The sequence below is a fragment of the Fundulus heteroclitus genome, chromosome 24 (assembly GCF_011125445.2).
Source record: "Fundulus heteroclitus isolate FHET01 chromosome 24, MU-UCD_Fhet_4.1, whole genome shotgun sequence".
NCBI classification, from domain to species: domain Eukaryota; kingdom Metazoa; phylum Chordata; class Actinopteri; order Cyprinodontiformes; family Fundulidae; genus Fundulus; species Fundulus heteroclitus.
Window position 1 is genome coordinate 27,869,120 of NC_046384.1, and position 21,956 is coordinate 27,891,075.

Sequence of the window (21,956 nt, forward strand, 5' to 3'; positions counted from 1 at the left end):
AGTTTGGTGTAAACAATGCTTTAATGATAAAAACTGAAAACCTATTTCTGTCCTTCTGTGATTACTGGCACAAGGAACTCCAGCCGGGATGGGGTCCTTTCTCTTCCAATGTTTAGCTAAGGATATCTTTTGAGCTGAGTGATCCAATGCAGGACTCTGCCTTGCCCCTATCTTTAGTGGGCCACACTCTCTGAATGGAAAGCCTAACTTTATCTGACCCTGCGTCATAAAAGCTGTTGGTATTTTTAGGGGGGGGTGGCTTGCAGTGGCAGCAGCTGCAAACACATTTAATGCCTCCCTGCAAACCCTCCAGTCTGACCCTGCCTCTGTCACTCTGTAGCTTTTGGACAATGACTGAATCGGAGCTGAGGCGTGCACCACGCAGTCAGACTAAAAGCTGCGCTTACTTCCCTTTATGCCACCTCCAGCCTTATGCCAACAAGCACGGAAATAAGTGAGAAATGACAACTGCAACTTTGAGCCAACAAATGTGAATGGAAGATTTCTTTTTTTTTTTTTTTCTCTCTGCTGTAGAAGCTAAAGTGAGTTGAGGGCGTATTGCATACGGTCCAGAATTTATTAACGTCAAATCAGGAAGAGAAAGAACGCGGGATTTCAAGAGGAGATGAATGTCATCTGAGCACTTAAGAGAAAGCAGCTCAAAGACGGCGGTGAGTTCAGATTATTTTCTCAGGTAAACACAAAAAGCTAACCTGTTTGGGGTTTTTATCATTTCTGTAAATATGTCCACTAGAATAAAGAGGTAACAAAGTTGGCTGAACATCTCCAACTGTGATAACTCCAGGTCTTTACGTAAAAAAAACATAAACTAAGAAAACAAGCTCATGACAACATGCAGCATCCTGGTAAAGATGTCTCAAAAGACCTTACCAAAAGAGGGAGTAGTGGCCTAATGGTTAGAGAGCAGGGTGCTTGTGTTCTGGAGAGGCTGCAAGTTTTTGGGTCGAATCCCGCAGACTGCCATTCTGGGTACCCCGAGCAAGACCCTTAACCCCAGAATGCTCTCCAAGCACCGCACAGCCCACTGCTCCCTAAGGGACGGGATAAACGCAGGACACATTTCATTGGAATGTACAGTATGTTTTAATGACAATAAAGATTCAAATTATTTCAAAGTAAAATGATCTTATTGGACCCAACATAAGCTTACATATAACTATTTTTAAATACAGCTTTTAATATTAGCCAATCTCTTCAGCGTACAAAGAGTCACATGTTAGGAAAGGATTATATTTTGTAACTTGCTGTTTGCCAAAAGCTAAGGACTGAGTCTTTTAATTTAATTTTTCATATGGTTCAGCGATGGTTCACACGGATCTTTGACCAGTCCTCATGCCATAATCTCCATAGATCATCCAGAGCAAGCATGGCCAAAGTGTGCCCCTGGGGCCATTTGTGGCCCCTGTAAAAATTTTGGGTGGCCCCACAACTGTATTTCAAGAAAGATTTGGTCCACCAGCACAGGTGGCTGATGCAGATGGAAGATTTTAGTTTTTAATTAGGGCAAATTATTACATAAAAATGTAATCTTACAATTGAAAATGTTAAGCACAACAAAAAGTATTTGTCTTTTAATTAACATTATTTTGACATTCTCTTTAATTTCCTAGTAATGTTTATCCAATGACATTTTATTACTCAAATGCAGACTTTGGTGCATCAAAAACTGCTTTGCATTCAATTATTAAAATTGGCTAGTTACAGCAAGTGTTTTCAAAGAACAACTGACCCAAATACTGTTCTTATATTGCTAGACCAAAAAGAGTAATGTTTATTATTGTTAAAGAGTCAAATTAAAATATTCAAAATTATTTTCAAACTGAATGACCATCTTTTAATACAACAAATGAGAAAAACCCTTTTTTAAGTTTTGGATCTACAATGATTTACACATTCATTTCCTACCAAAAATCTGAAAAAAAAATTATTTATTTAAAATTATCATATTTTGTAGAGCAGGTGAAAAATTAACATAATTTTTTTGGTTTAAAAAGGTTGTGTTCATATTTTGGCCCTCGAGTTCCTTTGACTTGACAATTTTGGACACCCCTGATCTAGAGTCTTCAGCTTTGGACACAGCTTTTCTATAGAACTTAGATCTGGGGACTGAGATGGCCGAGGATATGGTGTCTGGTCAACCATTTCTGCGTAGATGAGATGTTTTAAATATTCCAGTTAAAAGACCCAATAGCAACAGAGTTCATGATACCATGTATTCTAAACAAGGTTCCCAGAGCCTTTTCTGATTAACAAATCAGCCCGCAGTACCACAGATCCTCCACCATACTTAACAGTGGGCATGTGCTGCTTTTCCATATTTTCATCCTTTCTTTCAGGCCAGACCCAATTGGAGTGTTGGAGTGTTGAACTTCTTGAACAGTGACAGATCTTTTTCCATCTCTTAGCATCCTTTTGTCAATGCTTGGTGGAAAAATAAACATTTCGTCATGCATCCCTGCTTGTATAGTTGTTCCGAACTTCTTAATTATTGCGCTGACTGCAGATATGAGTAACCTTAGGTGAGTAGCGAGTAGTTTATGGAGATCAATTCAACAGATATCTTCCAGAAAATGAATCCAGTGTCTTTTTGTCTTTTCTGGTTTTTAAAAGAGTGTATGTGCCAGGCCATATCTATCAATCAGGGAAATAGCAACTCGTGTTTTACTAACAAATAGTTCCTGCGTACCCTGATTGATTCTAAAACAAAAAGAGATGATCAGAATCAGAAATACTTTAATAATCCCAGAGGGAAATTGCTGTTTCAGTACATCCGCCATAACATAACAAACAAACAAACATCACAAACATTTCAGGGGGAGACGATTTACTGAAGCCTTGCTGCAGTTGATATTAATGATCTGTACATCCATGTGTTGATTGATATGAGTCAGTTATATCCTTGTTTTTTTGTACTGTGACACGTGGTCTCCTGCATCTTATTTTGGAGTACTTTATAAATACACCCGTCAATGAGCTACAGCAACAACTGTGAGAGAAGCATGGGCCAACTGTGTTTACTCAAAGTCTAAGCCACTAAAACATGATGCAACTGAATATACTTAATATTTGTTAGCTTCAATAGCTCCAATCTCCTTTTAAAATTTTTTTCAACAGCCATGGCATTTTTAAAATTCTTGATTATATCCATTGTAAAGCACATATGAAAAAAAAATCTATAGATTTGTAACTTTGACAGAAAAAAACTGCAACCTAGGCAAAAAAACCTCTATAATGCTGTCTTCAAGGAAGTCCATTTTCAACTAAAATGTATTTTCTTTCTCTAACAGCTTTTCACCAAAGACAAGAAGCTAACTTTGTAAGAAAAAAAAAAAACGGCACCGCTTCGTCAAAGCAAGACAAAAAGGTGACTTTACCATGGATATTCTTGGTGGTGCGCCTCGTGTTTTGGGCTATCCACGCCCTGTTGTGACACAGTGTGGAACAGATGCAATCCTGAGGTGCCAAATTGGCGGAGACCCTCGTCCAAATGTCATCTGGGAACGTAAAAATGTTCAAATTCTGTCTGAAGGACGGTACAAGATTTCAGAGGAAGGAAAAGCATACTTGTTGACTATTGCTAGAGTTACACAAGAAGACGCTGGTCAGTACATCTGCAAGGCTAGAAACAGCATAGGGGAAACCTATGCAGCAGCCTCACTCAAAGTGGAAGAGCTTCCTGGACATAATAGGGAAATTATACAATTCAAGAAAAATGGCATAAATGAAAATGGAGACTTTGGGGAAAGTCTAAACGGCTACAACATGATGGAAAATAGTGCAAACAAGAAGGAAATGAATGGAGAGCATAAGGGGAATAGCCAAGCAAATGACCCACTACAAGAATTTGATTTAACATCAAATGATAAGCCCCGATTTCTAATCAAGCCTTTGTCCCTGCGTGTGGATCGGGGAGAGGATGCCGCTTTCTCCTGCAAAATCTGGGGCACGCCTTTGCCTGAGGTGACTTGGGAGAAAGATGGGAAAAAGCTCAACGACATCTTTGAGAGCTCACACTTTAGTGTGAGCATTCAAGATGGAGGCTGGTTTCAGCTCAAGATACACATGACGCGCATGCCAGACAAAGGTGTTTACACCTGTAAGGCTGCAAACTGTCACGGTGAGGTCTTGGCAGGAGCCGTCCTTCTTGTTGAGCCCATTCCAGAGCGAGGCGAGAGTAAAATGTCTTCAAACAGTCACATTAGCAGCCCGAGGTTACCAAAGCACAGAAGTGGACGGTTCAGTTTGTCCAAGCTGACAGAGGAGCCGCCCGTCAACGTATCCAAAGTCAAAAAGTTTGTCGTGACAGAGGGGAAGCATGCCAAGTTTCGCTGCTTTGTGACGGGCAAGCCCAAACCGGAGATCATCTGGAAGAAAGACGGGGTTCCCTTGGAACCCAACAGGCGTCATTTGGTATTTGAGGACAGAGAGGGTTACTACACACTGAAGGTTCTCTACTGTAAACTGGAGGATACAGGGCTGTATTTATGCGCCGCATCTAACACTCTGGGAAACACCCTTAGTGCTGTTCATCTGACTGTGAAAGGTAAGTAAGCAACCCTTTGTAAAGTATTTATCAAAAAGAAATGTATTTTAGGATTCATTCAAGGAAAAGAGAGCAGAATGTAACATGTTACAACTTTGAGGGATTAAAAATTATGCCAAATGAAGTGTCCACGTTTCCCCCAATCTCCTAAATGGATTGCAGATATTACATCTCGAAAGGATACACAACAAGGTAAGTAAGTATAGACAATGTGAGGCACGTACACAGAGATCACTGGAAAGATGTCATGTTATGAGCATACTGATCAGAAAAGGCAGGGTGGAGTTCATCAATGTTGTCACTGTGTACATCGACACACTCAGACCCCCTAAGGATGACTCAAATTCAAACTTTAACGTTTTTATGAGAAATCATTACGAGATTCCAGTGCTGGGTCCTTGCTGCCCACCACACGAGTTCCAGCAGCAAAACGAGGCAGAACAAAGAAGTATATTTCTCTCCTCTTCCCCCATCCTCCTTCTCTCCCCCCTCCCCTTTTACTGGCTGGCCTTCTAACATTTGGCCCAACCCCAAAAGGGAGAGTGCCTCCTCACATGGGTCACCACTTAGGTGCTTATCTGTATTTGCATCCTTATGTGTGCTTTAAGTGTCTAAGTAAATGCACACATCTAATCCACACGGTACAAATGTTCCAATAATCAAACTCACTTTATCCTATGATCAATAGAACCAATTTTTATTTTTAACAGACAAAATAATGCAAACATTTAATGAACAAATACTTAAACATAAAACAGTAGATTGTGTCACAAACCATGAACATAAGAACATAAACAACATCTAGAAAAGAAAGGGAATTTAGGAGAAAGCTATCTAACAACAGCACATTTAAGGAAGCATGACAGATTCTGTTGTTCATATGAGCTTCCCTCTATTAAGAGTACAAATTGAGCATCCATCTCTGCAGAGTAAGAGATTAATTTCATCCCCTACTGTAGAATATGTTTTCTGATCCCCAAAACTTCCAAGAATGCTGCAGAGCTACCGTTGGCTTGTACATAATATTGGGTGATGGCATAGTCCATGCTTGTTCCACATACACCAAACCACAGGGACATTTCAGTAAATAGACTACATTTGTGATATTACACTTTATGAAGCAGTCTTAAATATAAATGAGAAATTATATCACCCTGAAGTTTACATGTAAATACAGTGTACAGTTAACTATAACTCGTCCACTTTTAGAGGTCTCTAATTTTTTCTTTTTTGATGCTTATGGTATTTTTTTTTTTTTTTTTGCTTTTTTATTGTTTGTCAAAGTAAACAAACCAGTTGCAAGTTGTGAGGAAATTTATCTCATCACTCAATATTTAACAATATTGCAAGTTCATAGTTTCCTAAGATTGTGCTGTCCCAGTGGAAACCAAAATTATCAATGGGTTGGTCAGCAATGGAAGCAGTAATGTTGTCAGTTATAAAAAAAGAACATCTTGGTAATATGTTCTCAGTTTTGCACAGTACACCTTTACTAGCAGACTTTCTGACCACTACCATTTATTTATAAGTCATTTGATAGACCCATGCTTACCTACCCTTATTCTCCCTACCTGAACTCATCATTCACTCCTCCTGAAGAAGCATAGAGCCACAGGGACAGTCGTCTGCATTGTCCATAGCTTTGCAGCAATCCCTCATACGGAGCAAGCATGAAGCAACAGTGGAAAGAAAAACTCCCCTTTAACGGGAAGGAAAAACCTCCAGCAGAACCAGGCTCAGTATGCCTCGACCGACTGGGGATTAGAGAAGACAGAGCAGAGACACAACAAGAAAGACAAAAAAGCACAGAAGCACACATTGATCCAGGAATCTGCTCTACATTATATGGTAATAGTGGGTGATAAGTCTTCCCTGGATGATGTCACAGCTAACAGACTGCCAGACCAGGTGTACCTACCATGAAGAAAAAAAGAGAGAGAACAAAAAGTTAAAAGCTGAAATGACGACAAGCAAATGTAAATTGGAGAACAGTAGGAGAACTCAGCAGAGTGAGAGAAATAGACCCTGATGTCCTCCAGTAGCCTAAGCCTATAGCAGCATAACTACAGAGGTAGCTCAGAGTAACATGAGCCACTGTAACTATAAGCTTTGTCAAAAAGGAAAGTTTTAAGCTTAGTCTTAAAAGTAGACAGGGTGTCTACCTCACGGACCAAAACTGGGAGTTGGTTTCACAGGAGAGGAGCCTGATAACTAAAGGATCTGCCACCCATTCTACTTTTAGAGACTCCAGTAGACCTGCAGTCTGAGATCGAAGTGCTCTGTTAGGAACATATGGGATAATCAGAGCTCTGATATATGATGGAGCTTGATTATTAAGGGCTTTATACGGGAGAAGGAGAATTTTAAATTTTATTCTTGATTTAGCAGGAAGCCAATGAAGGGAAGCTAAAATTGGAGAAACATGATCCCTCTTGTTGATTTTCATCAGAACTGTTGCTGCAGCATTTTGGATCAGCTGAAGGCTTTGAACTGCATTTTGTGGACTTCCTGATAGTAAAGAATTGCAATAGTCCAGACTTGAAGTAACTAATGCATAGACTACTTTTTCAGCCTCACCCCTGGACAGAATATTTCTAATTTTGCAATATTCCGGAGGTGAAAAAAGAAAACATAATTTTTTATTTTTTTTTGTAATTTGGTTTATATTTTTTGTCCTGTCTGATGTATTAATATAATTATGAAACATTTTGAATTAAAACAAAATTTCAGGACATGAAAAATTTGAATTACAAAAATATTTCAGGACATCATGTATCAATCCATAGACAAAGGCATTTAATTGTTGAGAATTCAGATTTGGGTTATTTAGCAAGTGAAAGAATAAACCCAAAAGCCATCTGATAAACATTTTACCAATGTGCATTTTTTAAAATGTATTCTTATCTTAACTATTCTAGATTGTATGCGTAGCTACAAGCCACATTGTAAATACTATAATCAGTACAGAACCAAGTACTTCCAACTTTCCATGTTCCTTAGGGCCCACTGTGCGATTCAGACGCCCATTGAAAGACGTAGATGTAAAGGAAAGGGATGTCGCCGTGCTGGAGTGTGAGGTGCCCGATGAGACGATCCCAGCTGCCTGGTACCTGGAGGACCAGAGGCTGATGCCCAGCAGTAAATATGGCATGGAACAGAAAGGAACCAGGCGAAGACTCACCATCCATGATGTTGGAACGGATGATGATGGGGTTTACCTTTGTGAGATGCCAGATGGTGCAAAGAGCATTGCTGAACTGGCAGTAAAAGGTAGGATGCATGTAATGTCAGTAAGCTTATTCAAAGTCTGATAAAATATTGGATTGGTATTTCAACTAACCATTGTTCAAAAGCTGAAACAACTGTTGCATCTCTTTTTGAATATAATGTACAAAGAAAAGCACAAAAAAATGTTTTCACGCCTACAGGCACAATTGTTCGTAAACTTCCTCGGAAACTGGAGGTGCTGGAAGGTGAGAATGCTGCATTCTGTGTGGAGGTGGAGAGTGATGACATGGAGGTCCACTGGTTTAAAGATGGTCTGAAGCTACACGAGACACACCAGACTATCCTCAAGTCTTTTGGGAAGACTCACATCCTGGTCTTTGTCAATGTGGCCTATCATGACTCAGGAGTTGTGACGTTTGTTGTAGGAAGATCTAAAAGCTCATCACGTCTCAAAGTCAAAGGTACAGTCCAGATGTGAAATACTAGCTAGGTCTACTGCTGGAATTAGATTATGAAGAACTGAAGGGAATTTCATGTCCATGTACAGTAGATCTTTAGCTCAATGAAAATATTTAATTACTCAAGAAAATATTACTTAAGAAATATTTTTCCATTTCTGCTGTTTATGAAAACAAATGTTTTCATAATTTCATATATGTTTGATGTAAGAAATTGTTGATCTCCTATTTCCTATACGATCCAGGGATCCTCTCAATTCCTGCTAAGAGACAAATCCTACGCAGGAGCGATTATTCCACCATGTACTGTTTTTTCTCTCTGTCCTACAGCAACCAGACACTGCCCCCCAATTTGTCCTGTTGGTGTCAAAATGAGCGTAGACACACCCAACTGTGCTTTTCTCACCTGGATGCCTGCGTCCAACAGCCAGACTAACACCCGCTCCATGTTTGTCCTGGAACACCAAGAGGTTGGTTCTCAGGAGTGGCAGAAATGCTTCACCTCAGAGACCACCACCTCAGCTGAGGTTTCTGGAGACAGTGTTCCGTGTGAAGGTGACTATCGTTTTCGTGTCTGTTGCATCAATAAATACGGACGCAGCGGCCATGTGGAGTTCCCCAAAGTGGTCCATCTTGGTGAGTAGCACACTTAAAATAGTATCAATTATGTAGAAGCCGATCAATTTATCTATTTGAGCAAAAACTACAGATGCAGGTAATGACTAATATATTTTTACGTTTTTAGTTCCAGGGCCCAAGATTCACAAACATCTCCAAGGCTGTGAGGTGATGGAAGGAGAGGACGCTCACTTCTTCATCGAATTGTCTACACCAATGGTTGGAACCTGGTTTCTGAACAGCTCCCAGCTGCAGCACGGTGGAAGATATTCAGTGCAGCAGAACCAAGCAAAGCATTCCCTGGTGATCCACGAAACTAGAACCTCTGAAGACACAGCAGAGATCACATTTATAGCCAACGGTGTGAGGGATTCAGCTGTGCTCAAGGTTAAACGTAGGTATAAAAAGCTGCAATATTGGTTCACCATTTGGGATCCTATTTCATGTGTTCATTCATCTGCAGCTGCTGTGCTCAAGTTCATCCCCCAGTCAGAGCTGGACAGAAATAAGAGAGTGGAAACTGGTGATACCATTGTGCTCTACTGCGAGGTCACCCATCCCTTCGGAAAGGTATCTTGGTTTAAAGACGGTGAGGAACTCCAGGTGAGCGATGGGCTAAACATCCAGTCAGATGGAAATATGAGAAGGATTGTGATCCAGTCTGCTGAAGCATCTCATTCTGGAGTTTACACATGTGAAACTTCAGGAGATGTCATCGAATTCAACGTAGATGTCAAAGGTTATTCCCGTTCTTGCAAATACGTTTCAGGAAATGCGTTACCTTTTGTTCCAGCAGCTGTAATAATCCATCAATCTCGTGTTGTTCAGGACCTCCTGTAGAGTTCAATCCAATGTCAGAGGAAGAACTGCATAAGAACAGCATGGAGTTGGATCCTGTGGTTTTACTTTGCCATGTCTCCAGAGATGATGCTGAAGTTACTTGGTAAGACAATTAAAACTTTAACTTATAAAATAAAACAATTCCAGCTAGTGTTCTGTTTTCTAGATGTTGAAGGAAAACAAAATCATAAAACGTCAACAAAAATATCAGGAAGAGATTTAGAAATCTCAAAGAGTCTGGGTACAATTTCCAGATGGGTTAAAGTATCACATTCATCTGTTCAAACACTAATGGACAATTATGATCTCTATGGGAAAGCCATTATCCCATTCAAGACGGAAGAGGGTTCTTTCTCCCATAAACATGTTTTAGTAAGTCAAAACACTAGAACAAAAGCAAAAAGCTTCAAGAAGATGCTGCCTGAAGCTGATAGGAGAGTGTCATTATTCACAACAAGGAAGCAGCCATCACTCCTGAAGCACCATGAAAAGACAGATTTCTATATGTGAATGCAATCAGAGATAAAGATTGGAATTTTTGGAAAACATGCCCTGTGGCTTGATGAAATTTAAATTGAAGTGTTTGGCCACAGTTATAATCTTTGAAGAATAAAAGAAGACGTGTACTTTCCCAACTTTATCATACGATGGTGACAGTATCATGTTGTAAAGATGCTTAGATGCAGAGGAGGGCTCTTCAAAATAGATTTCATTGCAAGAAAAGGACATTATTTGGAAACATTTAATAATAGAAGTCAGATCTTTGGCACAAATGGGTCTATGACCCCAATCATACTGCCAAATTAGTGAATAATAACAAATGTTGTTCGAACTACAGGTTTACTTGAGGAGTACCACAGGGTTCAGTCCTTGGGCCAATTCTCTTTACTATATATATATATATATATATATATATATATATATATATATATATATATATATATATAGATAGATAGATAGATAGATAGATAGATAGATAGATAGATAGATAGATAGATAGATAGATAGAGATTGGTAATATCATCAGACAGCATGGGATTAACTTTCACTGTTATGCTGATGACACTCAGCTATATTTATCCATAACTCCTGATGAATCCCATCAACTATTTACTACAGGCATGTCTTGATGACATCAAAACCTAGATGACCTTAAATCTTCTGCTTTTAAATTATGTCCTTAAAAAATAAACTTCTTAATCAATCACCTAATCTGGATGGCATTAAATTGGTCTCTGGTAATAAAGTAAAAAACCTTGGTGTTGTTTTTGACCAAGACATGTAATTTAAATCCCATATTAAACAGGTTTCCAGGGTTCCCTTTTTTCACAGACGGAATATTGCCAAAATTAGAAAAATTCTGGAGTGCTGAAAAATGCTGAAAAACTAATCCATGCATTTGTTACTTCAAGGCTGGACTGTTGTAATTCTTTACCATCAGGAAGTCCACAAAACACAGTGTAAAGCCATCAACTGATCTGAAATGCTACAGCAAGAGTTCTGATGAAAATTAACAAGAAATCATATTTCTCCAATTTTAGCTTCCATTCATTGGCTTCTTGTTAAATGAAGAATATAATTTAAAATTCTCCTTCTCATGTATAACGCCCTTAATAATCAAGCTCCATCATATATCAGAGAATATATACAGAATACCACACATGTTCCTAACAGAGCACTTTGCTCTCAAACTGCAGGTCCATTGGTGATTCCTAGAGTCCCTAAAAGTAGACTGGGAGGCAGATCTTTTAGTTATCAGGCTCTTCTCCTGTGAAACCAACTCCCAGTATTTGTCCGTGAGGCAGACACTGTGTCTACTTTTAAGACTAGGCTTAAAACTTTCCCTTTAGATAAAGCTTATAGTTAGAGTGGCTTAAGTTATCCTGGGCTATCTATGTAGTTATGCTGCTGTAGGCTTAGACTGCTGGAGGACATCGGGGTCTATTTTTCTTACTCTGCTGAGATCTCCTAATGTTTCCCAATTGGCATTGTTAGTTGTTATTTCAACTTTTGACTTTTTGTTGTCGCCACATTTTTCTCTTCATAGTAGGTACACCTGGTCTGGCGTTCTGTTAGCCATGACAGCATTCAGGGGGGCAGATCATCTGCCAATACCATATAACATAGAAAAGTTTTTGTTACTCTTCTCTGTTTTCTCTAATTTTCCAATTGGTCAATGTTCACACTGAGCCTGGTTCTGCTGAAGGTTTTCCTCTCCACTGTCGCTTTATGCATGCTCAGTATGAGGGATTGCTGCAAAGCCATCAACAGTGCAGAAAACTGACCTCTGTGGCTCTACACTCTTTAACGAGGAGTGAATGCTGCTTGTCAAGACTCAATGCAATCTGCTGGATTTACCTAGATAGGAAACATTTTGACCAATCTGTCTCTATGATTGGATTGAATTTGACTTTGTAAAGTGCCTTGAGATAACGTGTGTTGTGAATTGGCGCTATATAAATAAAATTGAATTCAATTGTAAATTTGCAAGACATTGCTATGGAGTGGCCATCATATAGTTGTGAACTCTGTCCCATTGAAGATGTGGACAGAGCTGGAAAGATCTGAAGGAGCAAGGCAACCTTCAAACTCTACTTGGTTATATGTATTCTGTGAGGAAGAATGGGTCCAAATTCCAGCAAATTATTTTGAGAAGTTTTTTGAAGGCCATTCAAAATACTTGAACCAAGTCATACAGTTTAAAACGCTATTCTATCAAATCCTAAGGAAATGTATGTAAACTCCATACACTGAAAAGGTTTTTAAAAATATGTAAGCAACAATCTATCTAATTATTCTGATATTTAGCAATAGAAATATCTTTTGTATTGCTTAACTAAATCAAGAAAAACTTTGGAAAAAAAAGTTGTCTTTTAATAGCGTTAGTAAAATCCCAATTTCACATGCATTTCCCAGGTATAAGGATGGTTGTGAGATCCAGCCAAGTGACAACATTACCCTGCAGGCAGAGGGGACCATGAGGAGGTTAATCATCCGCTCTGCAGAAGCTTCAGATGCTGGAAATTACACCTGTAATTCCGGGAACAACAGCATAGAGTTTATAGTCAATGTCAGAGGTATACCAACTTCTGCTGCATGATGAAATGATTGAATCCATTTTACTTTGTATGTCGGTTATTAATCAGTTCACCCCTATTGAGAAGACTGATATACTTACATATATAGTTTGTGCTGCTTTTCTCTACTACAATAAACTAGAACCTCCAGTGACGATTGTTGAACCTAACAACGACATTGTGATGACATATTATGTATCGGAGGAGATCAACTTGCAGTGTGAGTTATCTCGGTCCAAAGGGAAGGTCTGTTGGTTTAAGGATGGTCAGGAGGTGCAGGAAAGCGACATCATCCAGATAAAATCGGAGGGTCCTTACAGAAGACTGACTATTCCCTGTGGCTCAACGGTGGATAGTGGAGAGTATGTCTGTGAAACAGATGGAGATTCTGTCTTTTTCCAAATAACTGTTACAGGTAAAACTGTGATTAATACCTACCTAGAAGATTAGCATAAACTAAGTTTGAGCTGTTTAGTTTAAATATCTTTTCTGTTTCAGAGCCTCCTGTAAGAATCCTTTCTCCCAGTCAATCTGAAGTGGAACTCACTCACCTTACAAAAGAGAGGCTGGAGCTGTGCTGTGAAGTCTCCCAGGTGGATGCTCCAGTTCGGTGGTACAAAGATAACTTGGAGGTTGAAGAGAGCCCTAACTTGATACTGGAAGTTGATAAGGCACAGCGACGGCTAGTTATACCTCTAACAACTGTGAATGACACAGGGGAGTATATATGTGACACTGAAAATGATTCAGTGACTTTTCTTGTTAATATTACAGGTATGTATCAAGATACATAGTTCAAAATAGGTACTACCTCTGAAGATTTCATTCTTAACATACTTACTTGTTCTCTATTTTATTTAGAGCCTCCCGTGACCCTAAGTCCACTCAAACCAATGCTGGACAAACTAGAAGGTTTTGCTGGTGAACCAATTATTCTGGAGTTAGAGGTGTCTCGTCCAACGGCAGAGGTCAAGTGGTTACACAAAGGCAAAGAAATAGAACAAAGAAGTGATATCACCATCACCGAAGATGGGGTGTTGCGTCGTTTGACCATCAACTGTCCCACCCCAAAAGATTCTGGGAAATACACATGTGATGCTGTTGATGATACAATGGATTTCCAGGTGGCAGTTTCAGGTGAGAAGCATAAACTGACTTTGGTATTATTTGGTCAGTAAAACTGTTTTAGACCACACTGTTGCTCTATTTCTACAGAACCACCTGTGAAGATCTTGAAAAAGCCTGAGATCAAGAACGATCTAAAGTTCCTGGTTTCAGATGACATTGTGCTGGAGTGCGAGCTCTCTAGAGCCAATGGCAACGGCAAATGGTACAAGGATGGCTGTCGAGTTCAGGGTGACGAAAGGTTCTGTGAAGAAGAGGAAGGTGCATTCCGGTCACTGGTAATCCTTAATGCAGAACTAAATGATTCAGGAGAATACTTCCTAGATGTTGGGGATGACAGTATCAGCTTCAAGGTTACCGTAGAAGGTAAAATTTAAATAGATGTTGCCTCCTTTTAAACTATGTTTGTTATTAAAACCCCAAAATTTTAAAAAAAGTTTTTTGCTTTTAGAGCCTCCAGTAAGAATTGTAGGAAACTCATATGACCCTGATTACCAAGAATTGATGGCAGGTGATGACCTGATACTGGCCTGTGAGGTGTCCCGTTCTAATGCCCCAGTACAGTGGTACTGTAATGACAAGCTTCTCAACAGCAATTCCCGCACCTTCATTGAAAGCTGTGGAACTCTGAGAAAACTTATCATTTCAAACATGCAGCCCGCAGACTCTGGAAAGTATGTTTGTGATGCAGTAAATGACAAGTTGATCAATATTATCCGGATTCAAGGTAAGAACAGCACAGGTTATTAGGATCTATGGGAATGGGAAAATGCTTTTGTGTAACCGTTTTTTGGTCTTTTCTTTAAAAACAAAGAACCACCAGTTACATTTGTCAACAAAGAGGATGACATTGTTGTGACGGGTTACGAAGCAGAGAGTGTGACCTTGACAAGCTATGTGTCCAAAGAAAGTGCGCTGGTGCGCTGGCTCAAAGACTGGACACCAGTTGAAGGTGAACGCTTTCGAGAACTCATGGACGGCCATAAACGCAGTCTTACCATTCAGCCTGTAAGGCGGTCTGATGCTGGTGAATACACCTGTGATGCCAACACTGACCAGATGCACTTCAGTCTACTAGTGAAAGGTAACAATCAGTGTTTCTAAAAGCATTTGAAGACAACCTCTTTTAGACCTAAAAGCCAATAAAGATAATACGATTTTTTTTTATTTCAGAAATGAGAATAAAATTTGTCCGACCCCTCTATGACACCGTGGCTCATGCTGATGGCATGGTGACCCTTCGCTGTGAGGTCTGCAAACCAAAAGCAGATGTCCAATGGCTCAAGAATGGCGTAGAAGTAGTTGGAAGCAGAAGATTCTCTATTCGGGCAGATGGTGTTGAGCGAAGCTTGACCATCCACCGCTTAACTCAAGAGGATGCAGGGCAGTATGTCTGTGAATCCAGAGACGATCGGACTGCTGCAGTGCTGAGAGTTGAGAGTAAGCTTACAGCTTGAGTTTCTGACTTTTTCACCTGAAATAGCACCTTCATTCACAGCCTCTTCTCTCTTCAGTGCCTCGAGTTGTTGAGTTTCTCACTGAACTTCACAACACAACTGTGCTGGAAGGAGAAGACGCCACCTTTAAATGTGTTGTTTCTCCTGAGGATGTTCGCTTGGTTTGGCTCATGGACAACGAGCCAATAGTTTTAGGAGATCGCTTCCAAGCGAGTCGAAATGGCCTGTGCCACACCTTGGTGATAAAAAAGTGCCAGATTATGGACTCTTCCAAGATCACAGCAGAAGCTGAAGAAAAAATTAGCAAGGCCAGCCTAAAAGTTCAGGGTATGACTAAAACAATGTTTAGAATGTTGAAAAATGTTCAAGTGAGTTTCAGTTCTGGTTCTTTAAATGTTTCAGAGGCTCAGGTCATGTTTACCAGGAAAATGGCAGCTGTAACAGCAGAGGAGTTTGGAGAGGCTACCCTGGAGACAGAAATCAGCCTGGAGACCGGTGAAGTCCAGTGGATGAGGCAAGGGGTGGTTATCCAGTCCGGTCCTCGACATACTCTGACCCAGGATGGCTTTAAGAGAAGCCTCACAATCCACAACCTGACCCTATCGGACCGAGGAACCTACCGCTGCGAGACCCTGCATGACCGGACACAGGTCAAACTCAATGTAGAACGTAAGTGGTCAGTGTTAAGGTGTGGAAACCTTATTACCCTTCTTAACGACCGACCTAATCTTAGTTTGAAAAGCTTCTATAAACTTGAATCTGAAAAAGGCTCAAGCTGCTTCTTTAGGCCAATTTATAATCAAAGCTAAATCCATAACTATTTGAGGTGCAACTGTTACCTATGTTTATTTTTTACTGATTTAAAGTAAGGAGCTCACCTTGGAAAAGTAAAAAAAAAAAACATTGCATGCCTGCAGATTGAACCGAAACTGGTCCACTTCTCTGCAACTGGGAGTCGTTAAGGTCATTATTGGCCTGGTTTACAGGAACGATGTTTTGATCACCCGTATGAGGGTGAGGATTGAGGAGATGATTGGCTGGAATTAACACTATAGCTGTATTATAAGTTTTTGACAGTTGGAACCTAAGTGCTCCTCCTCTGTTTAAGGTTGGCTTTTCGGTTCAATCTGAAGGCATACAGTGACTTTAATGACTCCCCATTACTAAGGGGGTGGACCAGTTTCGGTTCAATTTGCATGTTATCTAAGCCATTACAAGGCCTTTGTTGGGCAGTAGTATAAAGCTTGCAACTCCACATTACTCCAGACTTTTTGAATTGAGAAAGCTTCTGAGATAGGTAGCGAAACGCTTCTGGTATAGCTGGAATGCTATACCAGTGGACACTGAGTGACACTGTTACAATCGACTACTACAGGAAGAGGCATTTTTGTAATCCCAGCAATGTTTATATTTAAACACATTTTTGTTGTCTTTTCAGATTAAATGTGTGAGCTTTGTCATAACATCAGTTCAAGCCCTAAATCATTTTTTTTTTCTGAATATGGTACATTATCTCTTTGACATCACTCCACCACACGCTGTTCTCTTACAGCACTTCTCTACCTTTAATCTAGCCCGGAAGATCTCCATCCGCAAAGGCCTAACAGATCAAGAAACCTTTGAACGGGAACCAGCCTCCTTTGAGGTGGAGCTGTCCCACGCAGATGTGGAAGGCATCTGGCAGAAAGATGGCATCCGGGTAAAGCCAAACAATCAGTTTAGGGTGAGCGTTAATGGGCTGGTACATAGCCTCACCCTGACAAACTTAACTCTGGAAGACACAGGCACCATAGTATTCTCAGCTGAAGGGGTGCGCTCGACTGCGAGGCTCACAGTCAAAGGTAAATACAAGCTGGCGAGGTTTGAGTTGACATCTTTAGTAGGTCAGAACTGCAAATGCATTAGAATGATTATCGTTGGGTGCTGATTGGTTAATCAGACTGACTGAATTGACAGAGACGCCTGTAGCTATCCTGAAGCCGCTGGCTGATGTTAGGGTGGAGGAAGAACTTCCAGTTACTCTTGAGTGTGAATTTTCCAGACACAATGTGGAAGTCAGATGGCTTAAGGTAAAGAAAAATCAATCATTAATAGCTTAGATATGTAACAATTAAGGAAAATGTTTTACAATCTCTTTTTTGTAACTCAGAATGGGTCTGAGCTGAAGCCAGGGAAGAACCACCGGATCTACTCCATGGGTCGAAAGCGATTCTGCCAGATCCTTCAGTGCTCTGTTGCTGACTCTGGATCATACACATGTGATACAGGCGAAATAAGCACCTTCTGCTCACTGGAGGTTTATGGTAACTAAATCAAATCCTTTCAAAACCACATTAGCAAATCTCTTGATCTCCGTATTTATTAAGATGTTGCGATCCAAGATTATTCTCAGTCATATTCTTCAATGAAGCAGTTGGATATATTGCATTCGTTGTCTCCATCTAGTGGTCATTCTTTTCAATTCCGTCACTATCTTCAGAGCATGAGTTGAGGATAGTACAGGATCTTGAGGACCTCTGCGTCCAAGAAGACCAGAATGCCGTGTTCATGTGCGAAGTCTCTCTGGAAGATGTGCCTGGGGAATGGTACAATGAAGGTCACAAGATCAGACCCAGTAGTACCGTAAGGATCCGCAACGAAGGTCAGAAACAGAACTTTGACTTGTGTAATCTACATAATTACTCAACTCTTTCTGTAATCCCGAGCTGGAATTAAAATTTGCTTCACCTTACAGGGACCAAACACTTCTTGCTCATGTGCAACGTTAAAGCTGAAGATGCTGGAGAAATCCGTTTTGTAGCAAGAGATGTTGAATCAACAGCCTACCTTGAGGTAGAAGGTGAGAATTTTTTTTTACTAATGTACGTCTTTAGTGTTACCAACATTATTTCCCCCCTTTATGAATCTCAAAATTGATCTACAATCTTCAGATCTCCCAGTTTCCATTGTAAAACCACTGCGAGACAGAACAGCCCTGGAGAAGCACCGTGTGATCCTTGAATGCACAGTTTCCTCCCCTCGCTGCAGTGCAACCTGGTACAAAGGCAAAGAGGAGCTGGATTCTTCAGATAGGATGGAGATTATAGCAGAAGGCTGTTCCCATAAACTGGTGATACACCAGGTTGCTGTGGAGGATGAGGGTACTTACAGTATTGAGGTTGGGGAGCATACATCCAAAGCAAAACTACTGGTTGAAGGTAAGCTGGAGAAATTTGTACAAGGTTTTAAATAAAACTTCCTCCTAATGATTTTCTTTCTCTAACACTAAGTTGCTTTATGCTGCTCCAGCCCAGACTCTTGTGATGGTGAAAGAACTTGAAGATGTTGAGGTGATGGAGCCAGAGCCAGCCTATTTCCAGTGTGAAGTCTCTGTCGCCATCAGTAAGCCTCCAGTTTGGACTTTAAATGGATCAACCCTTCACTCAGGCCCTTCTGTCCGCCTGGAAGATCACGGGACGGTCCACAAGCTCACTCTGAGGGACACAAACGTGGACATGAGTGGAACCATCAAGTTTACTTTGGGCAAGGCAAAGAGCAGCGCCACGTTTACGGTGATTGAAAAGTAGAAGGAGCTAGAAAGTAACACATGAAAGTAAGCAGAAAGCAAACAGGCTGATCCAAGGAATCAAGCTAAAACCTACCTAACTGAATGGCCGTTACTTATTCCTTATGTGTATTTATGAGATGGTGTGAGGCTAGAAAGAATGGAGAGATATGTCAATGTATCATTTTTACAGTGTAGATACAATTTACTGTTCAGTATTTTTAGTTGACCTTACAATAAACTACTGCATTTCCACCAGAATAAAACTATTGTGATGGTGATACTCAAGAACCCATATTGTACCAGTGCCACTTTGTAAAAACACCAGAGTCCTGATGTAAACTCAGTCGTTGCTGGTAAATGTTGGAGTTTTTTTTTTTTCTTTAGATGTCTATTACATGTCCATAAAGCAAAACATTTGATTTGTCCTTTTTTTAAAGAAGCAGTTTATATTGCAGCATGCCAAATTATAAAAAAAAAAAAAAAAAAAAAAAAAAAAAAAAAAAAATAAGTTATGCTACTGACTCTCACAACAGTTTGAAAATGGAGGCTAGTTGCATGACTGGACAACACTGCAAAAAGCAAAGTCCATAAGCCATGGATGAAACAGTTTTGCTTGGAAGAAATTGTAAGGTCAGATCTCAACTTCTCAGCAAACTTTTGTGATGAATTAGTGAAAAGACTGCAAGGCAGACCACGTCATCCAACATTTGTGTGTCTGCTCTCACAAATGTGCTTCTGGAAGAAAGGCCAAAAACTACCATAAACACATCCCTAAAAAACCTTGTAAGTTCATTTAGATTTTAAGCTTTTACAGCCACAAAGGGTAAGGCTGGGCCATATTAAACCTTTTGGTTAAAAACAATCAATAAGCATATATTGAAGGATCAGCTCATTGGAAAGACAATTTTTTTTTTTACTGCTAACGCACCTATAGCAGCAGAGTATTTAGTCCGTCAACTGTAGCTACTCCTAACAGCTTTTTATGGTGGCTGCTAGCACTTGCATTTAGCTCACATAGCTAACTGCTAAACCCGACACATTTCAGTCATCAAAACATGCGTTTAACAAAACACTTAACAGTTTCTAAGCTCAATATCTGAAACGACGTCTCTTCTAAGGAAATATATTCCCTGTATTCCAGTTAAAAACAATTGTTTGATGTGGTTTGCCTTCCTGTTCCCGACCTGCTCAATTTCTGTAACTCTTTATATTGGCCTCCATGGTGTGAAAAGGTAAGAAAACACTTCTCAAAGAGTAAAAGGAAGCAATATCTTTAAAATGGCCATTTGTGTGCATTAAGAGAAAATTTCATTTTCAAAGACAATTCAGTTACTGAATAATGAAATAGAGAAATTGACAAATGTATTGGCCAGTTAGGGCCAGAAATATTTGAACAGTGACACAATCTTCATGATTTGGGCTCTGCATGTCACCACATTGGATTTAAAATTAAACAACTACAATGCAATTTAAGTGCAGACTTTGAGGTTTAATTCAAGGAGTAAAAAAATATATATAATTAAAGATGTAGGAATTGTAGCTATTTTTATACAAACGCTCCTCATTACTCAAGAGTAATTGTACAAATAAAGATAACCTAAGTAAAATGTTACTTTTCAGTATTTTGTTGAAAATCCTTTGCAGGCAATGACTGCCTGAAGTCTGGAACCATAGACATCACCAAACGCTGGGTGTCCTCCTGCATTGCCAGGCCTTTACTGCAGCTGTATTCAGTTGGTGCTTGTTTGTGGGTCTTTCTGCCTCAAGTTTTCTCTTGAGCAAATGAAATGTATGCTCGATTGGGTTGAGATCTGGTGATTAACTTGGCCATTGCAGAATATTCCACTTCTTTGCTTTAAAAACTCTTAGGTTGCTTTTGCAGTATGTTTTGGATCATTGCCCATCTGTACTGTGAAATACTGTCCAATCGTCTTTTCTGCATTTGGCTGAATCTGAGCCAAAAGTATATCCCTATACACTTCAGACTTCATCCGGTTGCATCTGTCTTTCGTCACATCATCAATAAACACAAGTGATCCAGTGCCATTGGAAGCCATGCCATCACACTGCTTCCACCGTGTTTTACAGAATATGTGGGTTGCTTTGGATCGTAAGCTGTTCTAATTCTTCTCCAAACTTTCTTCTTCCCATTATTCTGGTACAGGTTGATCTTAGTCTCATCTGTCTTTGGACAGATGAGACAGATGAGACTAAGATCCCAGTGCTGTTCCAGAACTGGGCTGGCTTCTTCAGGTGTTTTTTGGCAAAGTCAATTCTGGCCTTTTTATTTTTGAGGCTGATTAATGGTTTGCACCTTGTGGTGAATCATTTGTATTTAATCTCATGAAGTCTTCTTTTTATGCTAGACTCAGATACTGATACACCTACTTCCTGGTTCTTCGTCACCATGGAAAGGATTCTGCGATGGTCCACCACTGTTGTCTTCAGTGGATATCCAGGGCTCTTTGACCACCCATTACCCCTTAGTAATGGGCGGTCCACTAAGGGGTGGACCTGTTTCAGTTGTATTTGCATGTTATCTAAGCCATTACAAGGCCTTTGTTTGGACAGTAGTATAAAGCTTGGTACTCCACATTACTCCAGATTTTCTGAATTGAGAAAGCTTCCTGGAGAGGAAGCGAAACGTTTTCAACTACAGGAAACAAGTCCAGTTGCTTTGTTTTTTACTTTTTTTGGAATGACCATGACCTGGATGACTGAGAATCTTCAGTCATGTCTTGAACTTGTTGATAATTATCGATATTGATCAATATGATTTTCATTTTATCGATATGCTTTTTTCCCCAATATCATCCAGCCCTACAATTGACTAACAAATGCTATGGTAATGTGTATTCACTTTTAGATATTCCTATGCTGAGAAGGTGGAATAGTATGAAATTTGGTTTCGAGACAGTTCAAACATTTATTCTCATTTCAAACGATTTGGCATTAAAACTGCAATTTCCAAAACTATATTCATGCAAGGGTGATCCTTTATCAGATTTTAGTCATATTTTTTGTTTGAACTGTACCAAATTA

The 21,956-nt window shown here is 39.9% G+C and overlaps 1 protein-coding gene across 5 annotated transcripts; it reads left to right on the forward strand.

The window, feature by feature from the left end:
- Positions 1 to 297: 297 nt before the first annotated feature.
- obsl1a (obscurin like cytoskeletal adaptor 1a) lies at positions 298 to 19,331 on the forward strand. 5 transcript variants are annotated; one of them, XM_021314498.2, is made up of 25 exons: positions 302 to 671; positions 3,309 to 4,564; positions 7,565 to 7,834; positions 7,993 to 8,253; positions 8,581 to 8,886; positions 8,996 to 9,262; positions 9,332 to 9,607; positions 9,697 to 9,811; positions 12,625 to 12,785; positions 12,928 to 13,200; positions 13,284 to 13,559; positions 13,647 to 13,922; positions 14,001 to 14,276; positions 14,362 to 14,637; positions 14,725 to 14,994; positions 15,084 to 15,350; positions 15,425 to 15,694; positions 15,770 to 16,036; positions 16,942 to 17,208; positions 17,324 to 17,436; positions 17,517 to 17,670; positions 17,847 to 18,008; positions 18,102 to 18,206; positions 18,298 to 18,564; positions 18,637 to 18,803. In XM_021314498.2, the coding sequence occupies exons 2-25, from the start codon at positions 3,397 to 3,399 to the stop codon at positions 18,684 to 18,686; spliced, it is 6,393 nt and encodes a 2,130-aa protein (XP_021170173.2). In that variant the 5' UTR covers positions 302 to 671; positions 3,309 to 3,396; the 3' UTR covers positions 18,687 to 18,803. The 5 variants fall into 5 exon arrangements, with proteins under 5 accessions (XP_021170181.2, XP_021170173.2, XP_021170168.2 ...); XM_021314493.2 differs by having other exon boundaries at positions 304 to 694; positions 18,656 to 19,331; XM_012858979.3 differs by having other exon boundaries at positions 304 to 671; positions 18,656 to 19,331.
- Positions 19,332 to 21,956: the final 2,625 nt, after the last annotated feature.

Bases quoted from the DNA above. Each gene is read 5' to 3' on its own strand.
- obsl1a (XM_021314493.2), top strand. From the start codon at position 3,397: ATGGATATTCTTGGTGGTGCGCCTCGTGTTTTGGGCTATCCACGCCCT. The intron at 9,608-9,696 runs GTTATTCCCGTT...CGTGTTGTTCAG, and splicing joins ATTCAACGTAGATGTCAAAG to GACCTCCTGTAGAGTTCAAT. The intron at 13,923-14,000 runs GTGAGAAGCATA...CTATTTCTACAG, and splicing joins TTTCCAGGTGGCAGTTTCAG to AACCACCTGTGAAGATCTTG.